General features: G+C 48.6%; 1 protein-coding gene across 6 annotated transcripts in view; it reads right to left on the reverse strand.

Annotated features, from left to right (window-relative positions):
- Positions 1 to 16,293, reverse strand: part of MFN2 (mitofusin 2) — a 31,730-nt gene that overhangs the window by 13,951 nt on the left and 1,486 nt on the right. The window contains exons 1-7 of one of the 6 annotated variants that reach the window (XM_054518764.2): positions 15,477 to 15,520; positions 15,208 to 15,352; positions 14,728 to 14,795; positions 7,964 to 8,142; positions 4,954 to 5,089; positions 1,624 to 1,786; positions 528 to 652 (exon numbers count right to left, since the gene is read on the reverse strand). In XM_054518764.2, coding sequence (XP_054374739.1) covers positions 528 to 652; positions 1,624 to 1,786; positions 4,954 to 5,089; positions 7,964 to 8,138 — 599 coding nt within the window. In that variant the 5' untranslated portion in view covers positions 8,139 to 8,142; positions 14,728 to 14,795; positions 15,208 to 15,352; positions 15,477 to 15,520. 6 annotated transcript variants of the gene reach the window in all.

Here is a 16,293-nt window from a genome sequence, read left to right on the forward strand (position 1 = left end):
GGTTGCAGTGAGCCGAGACTGTGCCACTGCACTCCAGCCTGGGCGACAGACACTCTGTCTCAAAAAAAAAAAAAAAAGATGATATACAATTAAGGTGAAGTTGTGACTTGATGTCAGTCCAGGTAAACGCTACAATACTGTACATGTTGGTACAGTTATAACCTGTCCACCAAACCAAGGCAAAGTGTTTCTTCAAGGGAAATAAAATACACCTCTGACTCCACCACAACTCCTCACCCCCAGTACAAAGCACTGGGATGAGATTGAGAACCTCCCCCAACTTTTGAGCATCCCTCCTATCTTTTACAGACCATCCCTGGGACATCTGCAGGGTACTGATAAATAGGTATAGTAACTAGACTCCAGAGGAAAGCCAAGAGGCCAGAGGATTTGGTTGAGCCCATCTGAAAGGCAGTAATACTTAAGCAGAGCAAGGATGGGGCCCAGGGACCCTGGCCTAGATTATCCAGAAACAGAAACCTGGTGCCTTCCAGTTTGGACCTCCTAGGAGGGCACCTCCCTCTTACCTGTCCATCAAAACGAGGTCATCCTTCAGAAGTGGGCACTTAGAGTTGGGCCACATCACACTCACTAGGCTGCCGGCATGGAGCTGCTTGTCCTGGTGGAGGGCATGAGCCAGCTGGTTCACAGTCTGATGGCAGAGGAAGAAAGAGGCTGAGGAGGAACCACCAAGCCAGGAGATTTCCTGTGCCGCTGCATCAGAGCACAGTGGCTGGGAATGCTGCCCATCTGCTACCCTTTCTTCTTCCACATATAAAAAGTTAACAGCTGGGAGTTGTCAATAAGAACCCACTTTCTTCACTGCTCTTTTGAGCTTCTTTCCTGGATATCACCCTAAAGTCATCTGTTCTGCACTGATTGATTCTTTTTTTTTTTTTTTTTGAGACAGAGTCTCGCTCTGTCACCCAGGCTTGGAGTACAGTTGCGTGATCTCGGCTCACCACAACCTCCACCTCCTGGGTTCAAGCAGTCCTCCTGCCTCAGCCTCCCGACTAGCTGGGATTACAGGCACCTACCACCAAGCCCAGCTAATTTTTGTATTTTTAGTAGAGATGGGGTTTCACCATGTTGGCCAGGCTGGTCTTGAACTCCTGACCTCAAATGATCCACCCATCTCGGCCTCCCAAAGTGCTGGGATTACAGGCATGAGCCACCGTGCCCGGCCGATTGATTCTTTATGAAGCAAATTGAGCATCTGGCCCCAAACAAGAATGCAGCTGCCTCTCAGAAAACTCAGAATGTTAGTCCCTGACTGATAGGTCAGAGATACAGAGCAAATGCAGGAATTCCTCTCTGGCAATATCCCAAGGAAGAACACAGCACATACTGTCTTCCTTAATTAGTGAAGAGAGGTCAGTGGCCACTCAGAGCTGTATGAGGAACAGCAGGGTCCTCATTCTTGGTGATCCATGTTTCTGAAAACCGCCCCCGCCAGCCCCCAGAAGCCCTTACATCCTTCAAAAAGTTCATCTAAAATAGGGTCTCCCATTCACCTCCACAGGGTGGTGCTGCCCCCTCCCTAGAGGTGAGGTCAGCCGTGTCACAACGGAGGACTTGCTCCACCAGCAGGCACAGGGCTGACAGCCAGCCTGGCACCCTCACCTTGGCGCTTCTCTTTTCCTCTGAGCCCTCGGTAAGGAGAAAGGCCTCATGGCCATCTGTGCCCTCTACCCGCAGGAAGCAATTGGTGGTGTGGCCAATCCCAGAGGGCAGAACTTTGTCCCAGAGCATGGCATTGATCACGGTGCTCTTCCCATTGCTCGTCCTAGAAGGAAGTAACAGCTGTCAGCAAAGCCACCAATATCTGACCTGAATTACTTTCACAATGCAGATACCAGCCTGGAAGGCCAAAGCCCTATTCACTGCAATGTTGCCAGTGCCCAGACAGTGCTGAGAGACAAAGAGTAGGCGCTGTTTATTAAAATGAATAAACACCCCCAGGCCCAAACCTGTGACATGGCCCTGGTTCATCATTTCAGATCAATCTACAAGAGGCTCACTGCGTGCTGTCTGCCCCTTGAATCATACGGCCACCCTCAGCAACACTTACAGAGACGGTCTGTCTGTCTCCAAAGTTTAACTCAGGCCTACCTGAAACACCGACTCACCCCGAGTGTCTTCCTCGGTCTAAATGACCCCAGTGTTTCCTACACAGGGCATGTTTCACTGCTTTTTTCCCATCACGCTCCTCCTTACACATGAAGCTCCACCTTGTCAGTCCCAGCTGACAACTGCCAGGCTAAAGGGAAGGTTACTTTCTCATTCTTTTTTTTTTTTATTATTATTTGAGACGGAGTCTCGCTCTGTCGCCCAGGCTGGAGTGCAGTGGCACGATCTCAGCTCGTTGCAACCTCCGCCTCCTGAGTTCAAGCGATTCTCCTGCCTCAGCCTCCCGAGTAGCTGGGACTACAGGCGTGTACCACCATGCCCAGCTAATTTTTGTATTTTGAGTAGAGACAGGGTTTCACCATGTTGGCCAGGCTGGTCTCGAACTCCTGACCTCAGATGATCTGCCTGCTTCAACCTCCCAAAGTGCTGGGATTACAGGCGTGGGCCACCATGCCCAGCCGACTTTCTCATTCATACCTGTCACACCCATTTCATGTATTCTGGTGGGGTTTTTTGTTGTTGTTGTTGTTGTTGTTTGTTTTTTTTTGATACGGGATCTTGCTTTCTCGCCCAAGCTGGAGTGCAGCGGCGTGTGGTATGAATAGAGCTCACTGCAGCCTCGACCATCAGGGCTCAATGATCCTCCCACCTCAGCCTCCCAAGTAGCTTAGACTATAGGTACCACCTATATATAGACTATAGCTGCCACCACGCCCAGCTAATTTTTAAATTTTTGGTAGAGATGGCATCTTGCCATGTTGCTCAGGCTGATCTCAAACTCCTGGGCTCAAGCAATTCTCCTGCCTCAGCCTCCCAGTGCTGAGATTACAGGTGTGAACCACTGCACCCCGCCATTTCTGCTTCTTGACAATAGCTCTGCTCAGCAGACTCATCTGCTCTGAGTCTCAGAGCTTTCAACCTGTGCTAAGCACAGTGTTTCTCATTCTGAGTTGAAGTTTCCCAGCCACATCACTAGAGCAGAACTACAATGACCTTACCTGCACCCAGTGAGACAGGAAGCCCACTAGCTCACCTAAGTAGGGGGTCATACCTCCCAGGTGAGGATGAAGAAATGATAGTTCAGAGGAGTAGAGGACCACACCTGAGGTTACAGTTCATCAGGGTCAAGACTCTAGGCACAGTGCCTATTCCCCAGGCTACCACTATGTGCCTAGCATACAATCTGTCTAGATGCCTTTTTTCTTGTATTAGATTTTTTTTTTTTTGAGACAGAGTCTCACTCTGTCACCCAGGCTGGAGTGCAGTTGTGCAATCTTGGCTCACTGCAACCTCCACCTCCTGGGTTCATGCCATTCTCCTGCCTCAGCCTCCCAAGTAGCTGGGACTACAGGTGCCTGCCACCACACCCAGCTAATTTTTTTTGTATTTTTAGTAGAGATGGGGTTTCACCGTGTTAGCCAGGATGGTCTCGATCTCCTGACCTTGTGATCTGCCCGCCTCGGCCTCCCAAAGTGCTGGGATTACAGGCGTAAGCCACCGCGCCTGGCCATTATACAAGTTATAAATGTTTGGTGTAGTACTTTGGGTACATTGTGGCTTCACAAGGGCTAGTGTTAAAACTGCTTCCATGTCAAAGCAAAGAAAACTGCCTACATATTGGTTTGTCCTGGTGGGGAATAAAAAGGATCATTGGTTCCAGTCACAGGTATAGTAAATGTGGGTACTTTAAGGTTTGGAGCACTTACAAGGCTGTGGTAGAAACAGATACCCCATGGTTATCACATGTTAAACCATGTGTATCTGTGGAATACTCAATCTCAATGTGCACACCTTTGACTACAGCTGTGGAAGTGTTCCTTTAGACAAAGTTGTGACCCATTTTAATTTGGATAAGGGCAGAAATGGTTTACATTCCATTATTTGTAAAGTTATCTGCTGTTAGCCTTCATTATTTTTGCTACACTCATTTTATTTGTATTTAAAATGTTTTAGGCAATCTAAGAACAAATGTAAAAGTAAAGATGCAGGAAAAATGAATACTTCATGTATATCAAGCTAGCAGTAAAACAAAACAAAAAAAAAACACGTATTTAACTTATTTTTAGGTTCTTTGCTTTTGTGACTTTTGTTTTTTTGATGCTTGCCTAACATGCATGTGCTGTAAAAATAGTTAACAGGGAAATAACTTGAGATGATGGCTAGCTTTGTTTAATGTCTTACGAAATTTTCATGAACAATACAAGCACAATTGTTAAGAACGCGTGTATTAAATTCATGTAAGTGGAATAAAAGTTTTATGAATGGACGAAAAAAACCAAATACTGTATGATTCCACTTACGTGAGATATCTAGAACAGTCAAATTCATAGGGACAGAAAGTAGAATGGTGGTGGCCAGGGCAAGGGACATGTGGGACAGGGAGTTATTGTTTAATGGCTATAATACAAGCTTCAGTTTTGCAAGATGAAAAAGCTCTTGAGACTGGCTGCAAATATACCTACTAGTGAACTATATGCTTAAAATGGTTAAGGTGGTGAATTTTATATTATATGCTTTTAACCTTAATTAAAAAATAAAAAAAAAAATAGTCAGGCTTGATGGCATGCACCTGCAGTCCCAGCTACTCAGGAGGCTCAGGAGGGAGGATCACCTGAGCCCAGGGAGGTCGAGGCTGTAATGAGCTTCCAGCCTGGGTGACAGAGAACCCTGTCTCAAAAATCAAATAAATAAATAAAATATCAATTAAAAGGAAGGCAATGAATCCTGAAGCATGACCCTGCCTGGAACGTTGTGACCTTGCACAAAGTGCCTCCCTCCCTCCTAGCCAGGAAGAAAGAAAGGGTGGGTGCCTCAAGGACTTACCGGCCAAAAAAAGCCACTTTCATGTGCCGCCGAGCCAGCACCTCACTGATGCCTCTCACTTTGGATAGGTAACCTTTGACGTCCAGAACCTGTTCTTCTGTGGTAACGGGGTCCAGTTCTGCATTCCTGTACGTGTCTGGAGGCAGGGATTGAAAATGGGTCACCATGTGGTCAGAGGGGTTCCACAGTCACAAGTCTGGAAGGGCCAGAGCACCGGCCCTGCTTATCCTAAACGAGTCCACCTCTGGCTCCCTGCAGCCGACAGGCTGAGTTCCAGATCCTCTATGGTGGCCCCACGGTGTGGTGGTTAAGAAGATGGCTCAGGAGCAACACTGCCTGGTTTTGAAGCTGGTTCTTACAACTTTCTAGCTCTGTGGCCTCAAGCAAAAGAACCTTTCTGGGTCTTAGTTTCCTTAGGCACAAAACGGAGATAACTACAATACCTACTTCATGAGATCATTGTGAGGATCAAACGAATTGAAACACAAACGCTGTGAATGGCAGCTGGTAGAAGATGAATACTTAAATGTTAGCTGCCATCCTTGTTTATTTTTTCTTAACAAATATTTACGAAGTTCTTACCACATGCCAGGCACTGCTCCTTTCACTTTTCAAATTCGCTCTCTCCTTGGGTCCTCTTTATTAACGTGGCTCCAGAGTTAGTAAAAGGCAGAGCTAGGATTTGAATCAGGCAGCCTGGCTCTGGAGTCCAGGCTCTTAACCACTCTATGTCACTTCTTGAGGCCCTCCCTGCCCTGGCCCTGTTGGCCTCTTGCCACCCGCTGCCTCACGGTCTCCCTCACCATATCCCCAAACTCCCCAGCTTCCTCGGCCCTCTGGCTCCACTCCCTGCTGCCCAAACCCCTTCTGCACTCTCTGAAGAACTGACACACTACACTGCCTTGGGGCAGCATGGCTCATTCTCACTTAGCCTCCAGCCTAGCTTAGACAGCACTGCCCCCAGGAAGCCTTCTCTGACCACCCTCCAACCTGAGTCAGGACCCCGGACCCCTTCTCTGTGTGCCCCAGCACCTGCACTTCTCCCATCTCAGCTCTCACCTCACCATAAGGTAACCGTCCAGCTCACCTGTCTGTGTCATCTGCCTCATGAGGGCCACGCTATCTGATCCCAGCGCTCAGCAGGTGCACAAATGTTTGCTACGTGAGCAGACCTTTGGATCACTGCACTGCTTTTTCCCAGTGCCCTTAACAGGCAGATGGCCAACAAATTACTCCATACAGGAGCAACTGAATGAGATCCCACCACTGTCCTGTCTAGAACTCGCACCACACAGGTGCTTCAGCTGGCTGGAACACAGACGGGTGTTTAGCCCCTCTGCACACTCCTGGGAACTATGAGGCTGACAGGCCCCAGCCCTGAGAACACTCCGAAAACATCTGAGGCATGACAAGGGCCTGCCCAGTGAGTTTCCCCTGCAGCCAGAGCCATGAAAGGAAGTGACCAAGTCAACAACACCCCCATCTCCCCTCCCGCTATGTCCACCGGTCACCTCTGCCCCAGATGCATCAATATTCCTCCTTTATATGGGCACCTGGGCATGGCCTTTGGAATGTCCCTCGGAGGAAGCTGGCTCTCAAGCATGTGACTACACTTAAAAGCGAGAGCCAGCAGGCCAACAAGCTCTTGTTACCTGCCCGTTAGAAACAGTCCCCAGGCAGGAACCATTCTTTCCCTGACCCAACACAGCTCAGGATCACTCCAGCTCTTTCCCTTCCATTTAAACAACAGGGGAGGCCTCATATTTTTACACACAGAGAACTCAAAGCATGCATCACATAAACACCTGCATTACGCACGTGTTTGTCCACAACATCATCTGAGTAGGTGACTCAGAGCTTCCAAGAGGGTTAGTCTGGGCTCCCAGAGGGGAGCAGCCTGATCTACCCCATCTCTGCACGCCCAGCACCTGGCACACCATAGCCACTGATAAACAGGCAATGAGTTGGGATTATTTCAACTACCAATCATACTACTTTAAAATTCAGATTTTTTTTTAGTTCAACAAGTATTTAGGAAACACCTTCTGTTGCATCAAGCGCCATGCAAAGGGCAGGGCACAGATGAGGGCATGAGTTGGACAGTCTCTTTCTTCAAAGGAAGCCTCGTGTAGCAGCCTGGCATGTAAAACAACGAGAAGCCAAGCTGCTCTATTTGAAAGCAGAACGGAAAGAAGGTGGCCCCCCTGAGCCAGGGGCCAACCCCCGAAGCACCACCACTGAACTTCTAGGGTTCTGCAGACTAGAATCTGAAACCACTGTTCACACCTGAGCCCCACTTTCACAAGTGAGGAAACCAAGGGCAGATAAGACTCAGTTACTGGGTCTCCACAGACAATCTCAGGACCTGGCGCCAAAGTGCCCTTCTAAAGAGGGAGCCTGAGGAAGCGGTGCTGGAGTTGACACTCAGACGAGCAGGGCCCTGGGAACCAGTCCTTCTCTGCTGATAGACAAGGAACTAGAGGTTGGGCTCAAATTAGTAACTAGGAGAAAAGGCATAGGTGACGTGAGTTTCCTATAGTTCTGTCACCAATCTAAAAATATCAAAGAAAGGGCACCCTGGTCAGGGATCACTGACGCCCAAACAGTGCCTGGTATTAATGGCAGCCAGAACTAGGCAAAGGAAAACACGTGGGCTCCGGAGTTGGAGACACCTGGGTAAAACCCTGATCTATTACTTACAAGGTATCGGACAACTCTCAAACCTTAATTTGCTTGCCTTGTAGATGGGGATAAGATTCACCTATCTTTCATGATTAAATGAAACAAAACATGTGGACTTCTTGAAGTAATTACTAAATGGCAGTTCCCTTGTCTTCCTGGCCTCATCTCCCCAGACTCCAATTCCACATGATTTCAAGAGCAGAGCATTTCTAAGGCTATCTGGTTATGAGTTCCCTGGGAGCAGAGATATACTTCCCCACCCGCAAATCCCACTAGCTAAATATCTAAACAGGTAAGAGCGGGCCTGGCTGAGCAGGTGCCCCCTTACCTTCAAGGAAGGTGGCGCTCTCCTGGATATAGGCCCCCAGCTGCTCAAAAATGCCATTGATCTTCTTTTTGGCAGTGACAAAGTGCTTAAGTGGGGATGCATTCACCTCAGCCATGTGTCTCTTATCTTTCTTGACTGTGACGATAGAGTTGCATCGAGAGAAGAGCAGGGACATTGCGCTGCAAGAGAAGCCAACGTGAGCGAACCGAGCAACACCTACCTCGGGACATCCTGCTAGGGGGATGGCAGAATGCTTGGGGGAGAATCAAGAATATGGGGATCTCAGGTCACTGCAACCTCCAGGACTAGAACAAAGGACGGTGAGATAAGAACAGTGTCTCAGGCTGGGCGTGAGGGCTCACCCCTGTAATCTCAGAACTTTGGGAGGTTGAGGCAGGTGGATCACCTGAGGTCAGGAGTTCAAGACCAGCCTGGCCAACATGGTGAAACCCCATCTCTACTAAAAATACAGTAATTAGCCAGGCCCAATGGCACACACCTGTAATCCCAGCTACTTGGGAGGCTAAGACAGGAGAATCGCTTGAACCTGGGAGATGGAGGCTGCAATGAACCAAGATCATGCCATTGTACTCCAGCCTGCGTGACAGGGCGAGATTTTGTCTCAAAAAATAAAACAAAATTAGCCTGACACAGTGGCATGCATCTGCAGTCCTAGCTACTTGGGAGTCTGAGGTGGGAGGGTCACTTGAGCCCAGGAGTTTGGGCTGCAGTGACCTATGATCAGTCCACTGCACTCTAGCCTGGGAGACAGAGCAAGACCACATAAAAACACTATTGGTTAGGGGCCAGGTTCAGTGGCTCATACCTGTAATCCCAGCACTTTGAGAGGCCAAGGCAGGCAGATCACTTGAACTTAGGAGTTCGAGACCAGCCTAGGCAATATAGGATCCCGTCTCTATTTAAAAAAAAAACAAACAAAACAGCCAGGCATGGTGGATTATGCCTGTAATCCCAGCACTTTGGGAGGCTGAGGCAGGTGGATCACAAGGTCAGGAGTTCAAGACCAGCCTGGCCAACATGATGAAACCCCGTCTCTACTAAAAATAGAAAAAAATATAGCTGGGTGTGGTGGCAGCCACCTATAATCCCAGCTACTTGAGAGGCTGAGGCAGAGAACTGCTTGAACCTGGGAGGCGGAGGTTGCAGTGAGCCGAGATCGAACCACTGTACTCCAGCCTGGGTGACAGAGCCAGACCCAGTCTCAACAAAGAAAAACACACACACACAACTATTGGTCTATTTTAATATAGCACAGGTGTGCTACAGAAAATTTGGAAACTGAAGGGGAAAAAAACCCGTAACCCCATCATTTTGTGATAAGCAATGTTAACATTTTGTTTATTTACTTATTTATTTTTTATTTTGAGACAAGATCTCGCTGTTACCTGGGCTGGAGTGCAGCGGCACAATCACAGCTCACTGCAGCCTCAACCTCGTGGGCCCAAGCAATCCTCCCACCTCAGCCTCCTGAGTACGTGAGACCACAGGCATGCACCACCACGCCCCACTAATTTTTTAAAAATTTTTTGTAGAGACAGGAACTTCTTATGTTGCCCGGGCTGCTCCCAAACTCTTGGGCTCCAATGATCCTCTCACTTTGGATTCCCAAAGTGTTGGGATTAAAGTGCTGGGTTATTAAAGGCGTGAGCCATCACGCCTAGCCAACTTTTTTTTTTTTTTTTTTTTTTTTTTGAGATAGAGTCTTGCTCTATCGCTCAGGCTGGAGTGCTGTGGCATGATCTCGGCTCACTGCAACCTCCACCTCCCGAGTTCAAGCTATTCTCCTGCCTCAGCCTCCCGAGCAGCTGGGACTACAGGCACTCGCCACCATGCCCGGCTAATTTTTGTATTGTCAGTAGAGGTGGGGTTTCACCATGTTGGCCAGGTTGGTCTTGAACTCCTGACCTCAAATGATCCACCCACCTTGTCCTCCGAAAGTGCTGGGATTACAGGTATGAGCCACCGTGCCCGGCCCAACATTTTTTTTATTACAAGTCTTTTTTTTTTTTTGAGACAGAGTCTCACTTTTGTCACCTAGGCTGGAGTGCAGTGGTGCAATCTCAGCTCACTACAACCTCCACTCCCAGGTTCAAGCGATTCTCTTGCCTCACTCAGCCTCCTAAGCAGCTGGGATTACGGGCATGTGCCACCACACCCAGCTAATTTTTGTATTTTTTGTAGAGACAGGGCTTCACCATGTTGGCCAGGCTGGTCTCAAACTCCTGACCTCAAGCGATCCATCTGCTTCGGCCTCCCAAAGTGCTGGGAATACAGGCGTGAGCCACGGGCCCGGCCATATTATCACAGTCTATTTTTGTGTGACTGTCTCTCTTGCTCTCAATCCCACACATCTTTGTAGCTTATCTTTTCATATAACAGCATTTTAGAGGTCATGAGACTTGACTCCAAAGTCCTAGAGGTCTTTGGTCAAAGGTCAAAAGAGGCTGGGCATGGTGACTCACACCTATAATCCCTGCACTTTGGGAGGCCCAGGCAGGTGGACCACTTGAGACCAGCCTGGCCAACATGGTGAAACCCCTTCTCTACTAAAAATACAAAAATTAGCCAGGCTTGGTGGCAGGCACCTGTAATCCCAGCTATTCGGGAGGCTGAGGCACGAGAACTGCTTGAACCTGGGAGGTGGAAGTTGCAGTGAGCTAAGATTGCACCACTGCACTCCAGCCTGAGCGATAGAGCAAGACTCCATCTCAAAAAAAAAAAAAAAAGTTCAAAAAGAGGCAGAGACAGACACACCAGAAGGTAATGCCCAGGGTAAGACTGGGAATTCCAACCCCAAAAGTGGACCCCTGCCAGGTCCCTCAGAGTTCCCACCATGGCGAAAGCTACTTCTTGAGCAGAGCCCACCGATCCCAGGAAGTCAAAGGGCAAAAGCCCTCCTGGATGAGGGGGTGTGTGCACAGCTGACTGTGCCTGGGTCTGTCACTGCCTCCCCAGCCACCCTAATCTTAGGGCCCTCAGTTCTCCCCCCAGCAGTAAGCTCACTCTCTCTAGATGGGAAATGAGGTGTTGCTCCCCAGCAAGCACACATGAAAAACTTCCAAATGGGGCCAAAGTATGTTGCACAAGGTCCTGAAAAGCAGAAAGAACACCCAGAAGAGGTACATGAAGACCAAATGCCAAAACGGACTTTTAGTAACTAACCATCCCAAACAGTGGGCAAAAGACAGACTGACCCAAAGCGGGATAGGGACCCACATGTGTGCTCAAACCAACAAGTTCTTGCGCAATGTTAATGATTCCTCTGGAGACAAGGGAAGGAAGTGACCCCACTTCCGTTTCTACATTCCTTCTCAGCATGACGCCACAGCTATGAGAGATGTTTTCTCAGCATGGAAGCCATATGTCCAGGGCTTAAAGACAGTACAGCTCTGAGAAAGGAAACTGCAAAGAAAATGCTACTCTCACTCTTCCAAAGCAGCAAAGGAGAGTGCGCTGAAATCAGGCTTGCCATGGCCTGGCAGATCAGACTGTTCAAGAAAGAGGGGATGTGGCAGGCACAAGAGGAAAGCCACTCAAAAGGAAAAGAAAAGGGATCAGGGGTCAGGCACGGTGGCTCATGCCTGTAATCCCAGCACTTTGGGAGGCCGAGGCAGGCAGCTCACCTGAGGTCAGGAGTTCAAGACCAGTCTAGCCAACATGGTGAAACCTCATCTCTACTAAAAATACAAAAAATTAGCTGGGTGTGGTGGCGCATGCCTGTAGTCCCAGCTACTCCAGAGGCCAAGACAGGAGAATCACTTGAACCTGGGAGGTAGAATTTGCAGTGAGCCAAGATCTCGCCACTGTACTCCAGCCTGCTGGGCGACAGAGTGAAGTCTCTCTCTTAAAAAAAAAAAAAAAAAAAAAGGGATCAAGGATGGGACATGACATAGCACTACCTATGACAGGTTTTGTAATCAGGCAGAGCTGGGTTCAAATTGTGACTTTATTATTTCTGGGCTGCTTAAACTTAAGCAAGTTATTTCATCACAGAACCTTGGTTTCTTCATGTGTACAACAAACAAGACACCTATTGGAGAGAAAAACTGTCTCAAACTGTCTTTTTTCTCTACTCTTACACCATAATCATCAACACAAGAGACTTCTGTGACCAAATGTGAGGGGGTTTCTTCCCCACACACCAACCAGCGGACAGCAGCTGGGTATCCTCTCATTCAGTTCCCACGCTGTCTACCCGGAGAGAGTGTCAGATCCCACAGGTTGAGGGCTCAGTCCCCAGGACTGCCCCACCTCTCCACCACCACCCCTCAAACATACCAGTTGCAGGTCTGGGTCTCCAGAACTTCTCACTGACTGGCTTCAGGCTGGGGTTCCCATGACCCCCTCTTTGAGTTCGATTAATTTGATGGAGCAGCCTACCTAGCCCAGGGAAACACTTACTTACGTTTACCAGGTTATTATGAGGGATATCGCAAAGGATACAGATAAGGAGACGCTTAGGGCGAGGTATGGGGGAAGAGGCATGTAGTTTCTGTGCCCTCCCTGAGCAGGCCTCTCTCCAGGAACTTCCGCGTGTTCAGCTATCTGCAAGCTCCCTGAACTCTGTCCTCTTGGATTTTTATGGAAGCTTCATGACATCAGCATTCCTTCCCCCAGGATACAGGGTCCAACCCTCTCAGGGGAGGGTTTTAAGGCCCACAATCAGAAAGGTGGGAAAAGATTAGAGTGGAAGGAGAGCAGGAGAAGGTCAGAGGCCTGCCCCTGAGGCCTAACACATCTAACATTATAACAAAAAACCGTAACAAGGGCTATGGATAGGAGTTATGAGCCTGGATCCGTGGATGAAAACCAATATCCTAATACCACAATACCATCTAAACTGTGAGAAGACTAAAGCTGATGATGCAAACAACATGCTTCACATACAGTAAGAGCTAAAGGCAGCTTTACCTGTTATAAAGCAATAACAACCAACTCTACCAGCAAGATCACAAGACTCTCTCCATGAACACCCAGCCTTCAGAGAGGGCAGAGGCAACTCCGCCAACTCACACCACACACATCACTCCCTTACCCACTACCATGGAGATCAAATAAACAGGTCAGCTGGGGAAGGATCAGTGATACCCCACTCCAGAAGTGACTTGCTACAGGAAGCAAGTTCACCGCCATCAGAAGCAGATGCTTTTAAGTTCTGGTCAATGTTTGCAAGCCCAGGAGATATAAAACCAAAAGCATTAGTGCTCACTAACTGCACGACTCAACAGCATGTACACCAGTAGAAGCTTGGGAGCTCCAGGTTACAAGGTCTGCTGGGAGCTCAGCCAGTCCAGGAGCCTTCCTGCTCTCACCAATACCCAGCCTGCAGCTGCCTCCAAACCCCTGGCGTAAAACCTACTGTCAACCCCTCCAAACTCTGCCTGATTTATCTGGCTCTGCTAACTTGCAAGCTGAGATTCCACATTTGTGTTGCATGAGCTGCTTTCTGCCTGGAATCCTCCTTCCTTTTCCACCCATTTGGCATACTCCTACTGTCCTTCTAGACCCAACTCAAGTGCCACCCATTCCATGAAGCCTCCTCTGATGCCTCATAGAGAACAAACAACATCACAGACTTCTGGTTTTTATCACATCCTGTGTTCCCCAGTTATCTCAAGGCTTTGACTGCTGACTCCCTACTCCTCCAGGGTGATGCGGGGCAGCTGGGTTCCTGTTCGTCCTCTGGAAAGCCTTGATAATCTCTGCTCCACCACAGACCTCGCCACAGACATGTGGGGACCATCCCGCAAGCATAGCCTGAGAGCCCAGCTCCAACATCAGTGACACACTAAGCGTCACACTTCAAGCTGTGACTGCCTCGTAAGTGCTCTGGAGATTACTGTTTTGGATAGTTTCTGGCAGCACTTCCCAAAGCGTGGTCCACAGAACTCAACTTGCACCCAATATCCCATGTAAAGAAGGTTCAATAGTAGAATCAGTTTGTAAAACACCATATGCTAGGCCAGGCGCGGTGGCTCATGCCTGTAATCCCAGCACTTTGGGAGGCCAAGGTGGGTAGATCACAAGGTTAGGAGTTCGAGACCATCCTGGCTAACACGGTGAAACCCTATCTCTACTAAAACTACAAAAAATTAGCCAGGCGTGGCAGCATGCACCTGTAGTCCAGCTACTTGGGAGGCTGAGGCAGGAGGATGGCGTGAACCCGGGAGGCAGAGCTTGCAGTGAGCCAAGATCACGCCACTGCAAGATCGCACCACTGCACTCCAGCCTGGGCGACAGAGCAGACTCTGTCTCAAAAAAAAAAACAAAAAACACACAAACAAACAAAAAAACACCATACACTACCATTCCCCTCAGTGGAGCACGTGAGCACAGCAAAGAGTTTGGGAAGGAAGGCTTGTTGTAAAGACACTAGTTTAACTGTGTTGAATTCAGCATTTCACAAATATATTCAATGAAAAAACCCTTCTGTGTAATAGCTTTTAAAATCCCGAGGATCACGCTTTAGGGAAAGGCCCATTCTTTCTGGTACTCTCCTGCCCCTACCCCCAAAAAGTGCCAGGGGTACAGTATTAATAAATATTAACCTAAGACCAGAAATGAACCCAGTTCTAAATGAAAACTGCTATTAGCCCTCCAAGGTGGTCAACAGCTTTGCCTCAACCTAGGCTATTAGTTGAGGAGTATTAGGTATCTTGGGTGTAGAGACAGCAGTAGCAAAATTCAGTGCAAGGTGTGTTTGGATCCCAAGCACAGTCCCTGAATCCACACCACCTCCTTACCCAGTGTTATGTACAGCAACTCCTAGCAGGGAAAATAAAATGGATCCACGGATCGTCTGCTGGCACAACTGGAAAAGAGGAGAAGCTGAGAAATCGAAACAAAAAGAGTATACAGGGTAAAGGGGACAGAGCAGAATCTTAGAAGAGCAGTGACAAGGAGCCAACCTGTGCTGGGCCGAGATGGGGAAGAGCCAGCACAGCAGAGAAGACCAAATGAGGGAGATAGAGACTAATTCTTCAGGGAGCCCAAGAGATCCCAGCCACTTCTGAACTGTCAACTTTTAAACAGGCTCTCTAAGCAACAAGCGAAATCCTTCACGGAAGTAAAGAGATACAGCAGTTTTTCAACACAAGTTAGAAAGCTGTGGCTCTATACAAAGAGGATGCCATCCAAGAGACTTGCCACCAGAGGTCCAGGAGAGCACACCCCTGTCCACTCAACTCAAATCCAGGGTGCCAGAAGTCACAGCTACTACTTACTTTTTTGGATGGTGAGAGATCTTCACAGGATAGGCATCATGGACATGGCTGGAGTCCAAAAGACAAAAAGATTCTGAGTTCTCCTCTGTCCTGTCTCAGGTTGAGGTTGGCTACTGATTGACTGTGTTGACTCCACCAGTCCTGACTTATTAGAAAAGAAAAGGGAGATGGATCAGGTGTCCAAAAAAAAAAAAAAAAAAAACACTGGTGTACAAAACATGTCTAATCAGGTTTCAAGCCAAACAAACTCATCCCTGAGGGAAGCTTACTCATTGAGGTACTGGGGAGTTGCGCTGGCATGTGAGGAGGTGCCCTGGGGAAAAAAACGCAGAAGTGTGGGACCAATCCTGGCTGTGCACAAACACACGTTCCGCCATGTGCGGGTTTGAGGCACCACGGAGGTCCCTGCAGGAGCCCTGGGAAAGGTACATCCAGAGAGGGGAGAAGAGGACAGAGCAAAACTAGGAACAAAACTGGGCTTGAGGACTGTGGAACAGCTGACTATTGAGGAACAGAAGAACTGATTGAAAGCCAATGTGTTCAGTTACTGTAAAGTATCTCACTTAATTCTCTATTCTATGGGGCAGAGGGCTGGAATACTTGAAGATTTATAGACTGTTAGTCAATTGTCTAAGCTGGGATCTGAAATATTAGCTCCCTTTGACTCCAAAGCTCCTGGAGTGCAGCAGCGCGATCTCGGCTCAACCTCCGCCTCCCGGGTTCAAGCGATTCTCCTGCCTCAGCCTCCTGAGTAGCTGGGATTACAGGCGTGTGCCAGCAAGCCCGGCTAATTTTTGTTTTTAGCACAGACGGGGTTTCACCATGTTGGCCAGGCTGGTCTCGAACTCCTGACCCCAGATGATCCACCCGCCTCGGCCTCCCAAAGTGCTGGGATTACAGGTGTGATCCACTGCGACCGGCCTCCTTCCTTTTTTAACTACATTGGGCTGCCTTCCTCCCCCAAGCCCCAAACGTTGGGACACCAGAGGCGGATAACCAGAGCCCTTTTCTGGGTAGAAGAGAGATGATTGAGAATTTAAAGAAAGAGGGCAATGAAGGATTACGAGAGGGGGTAACGGGCAGTTC

This window comes from Pongo abelii, chromosome 1 (genome assembly GCF_028885655.2).
Source record: "Pongo abelii isolate AG06213 chromosome 1, NHGRI_mPonAbe1-v2.0_pri, whole genome shotgun sequence".
Lineage (NCBI taxonomy): Eukaryota > Metazoa > Chordata > Mammalia > Primates > Hominidae > Pongo > Pongo abelii.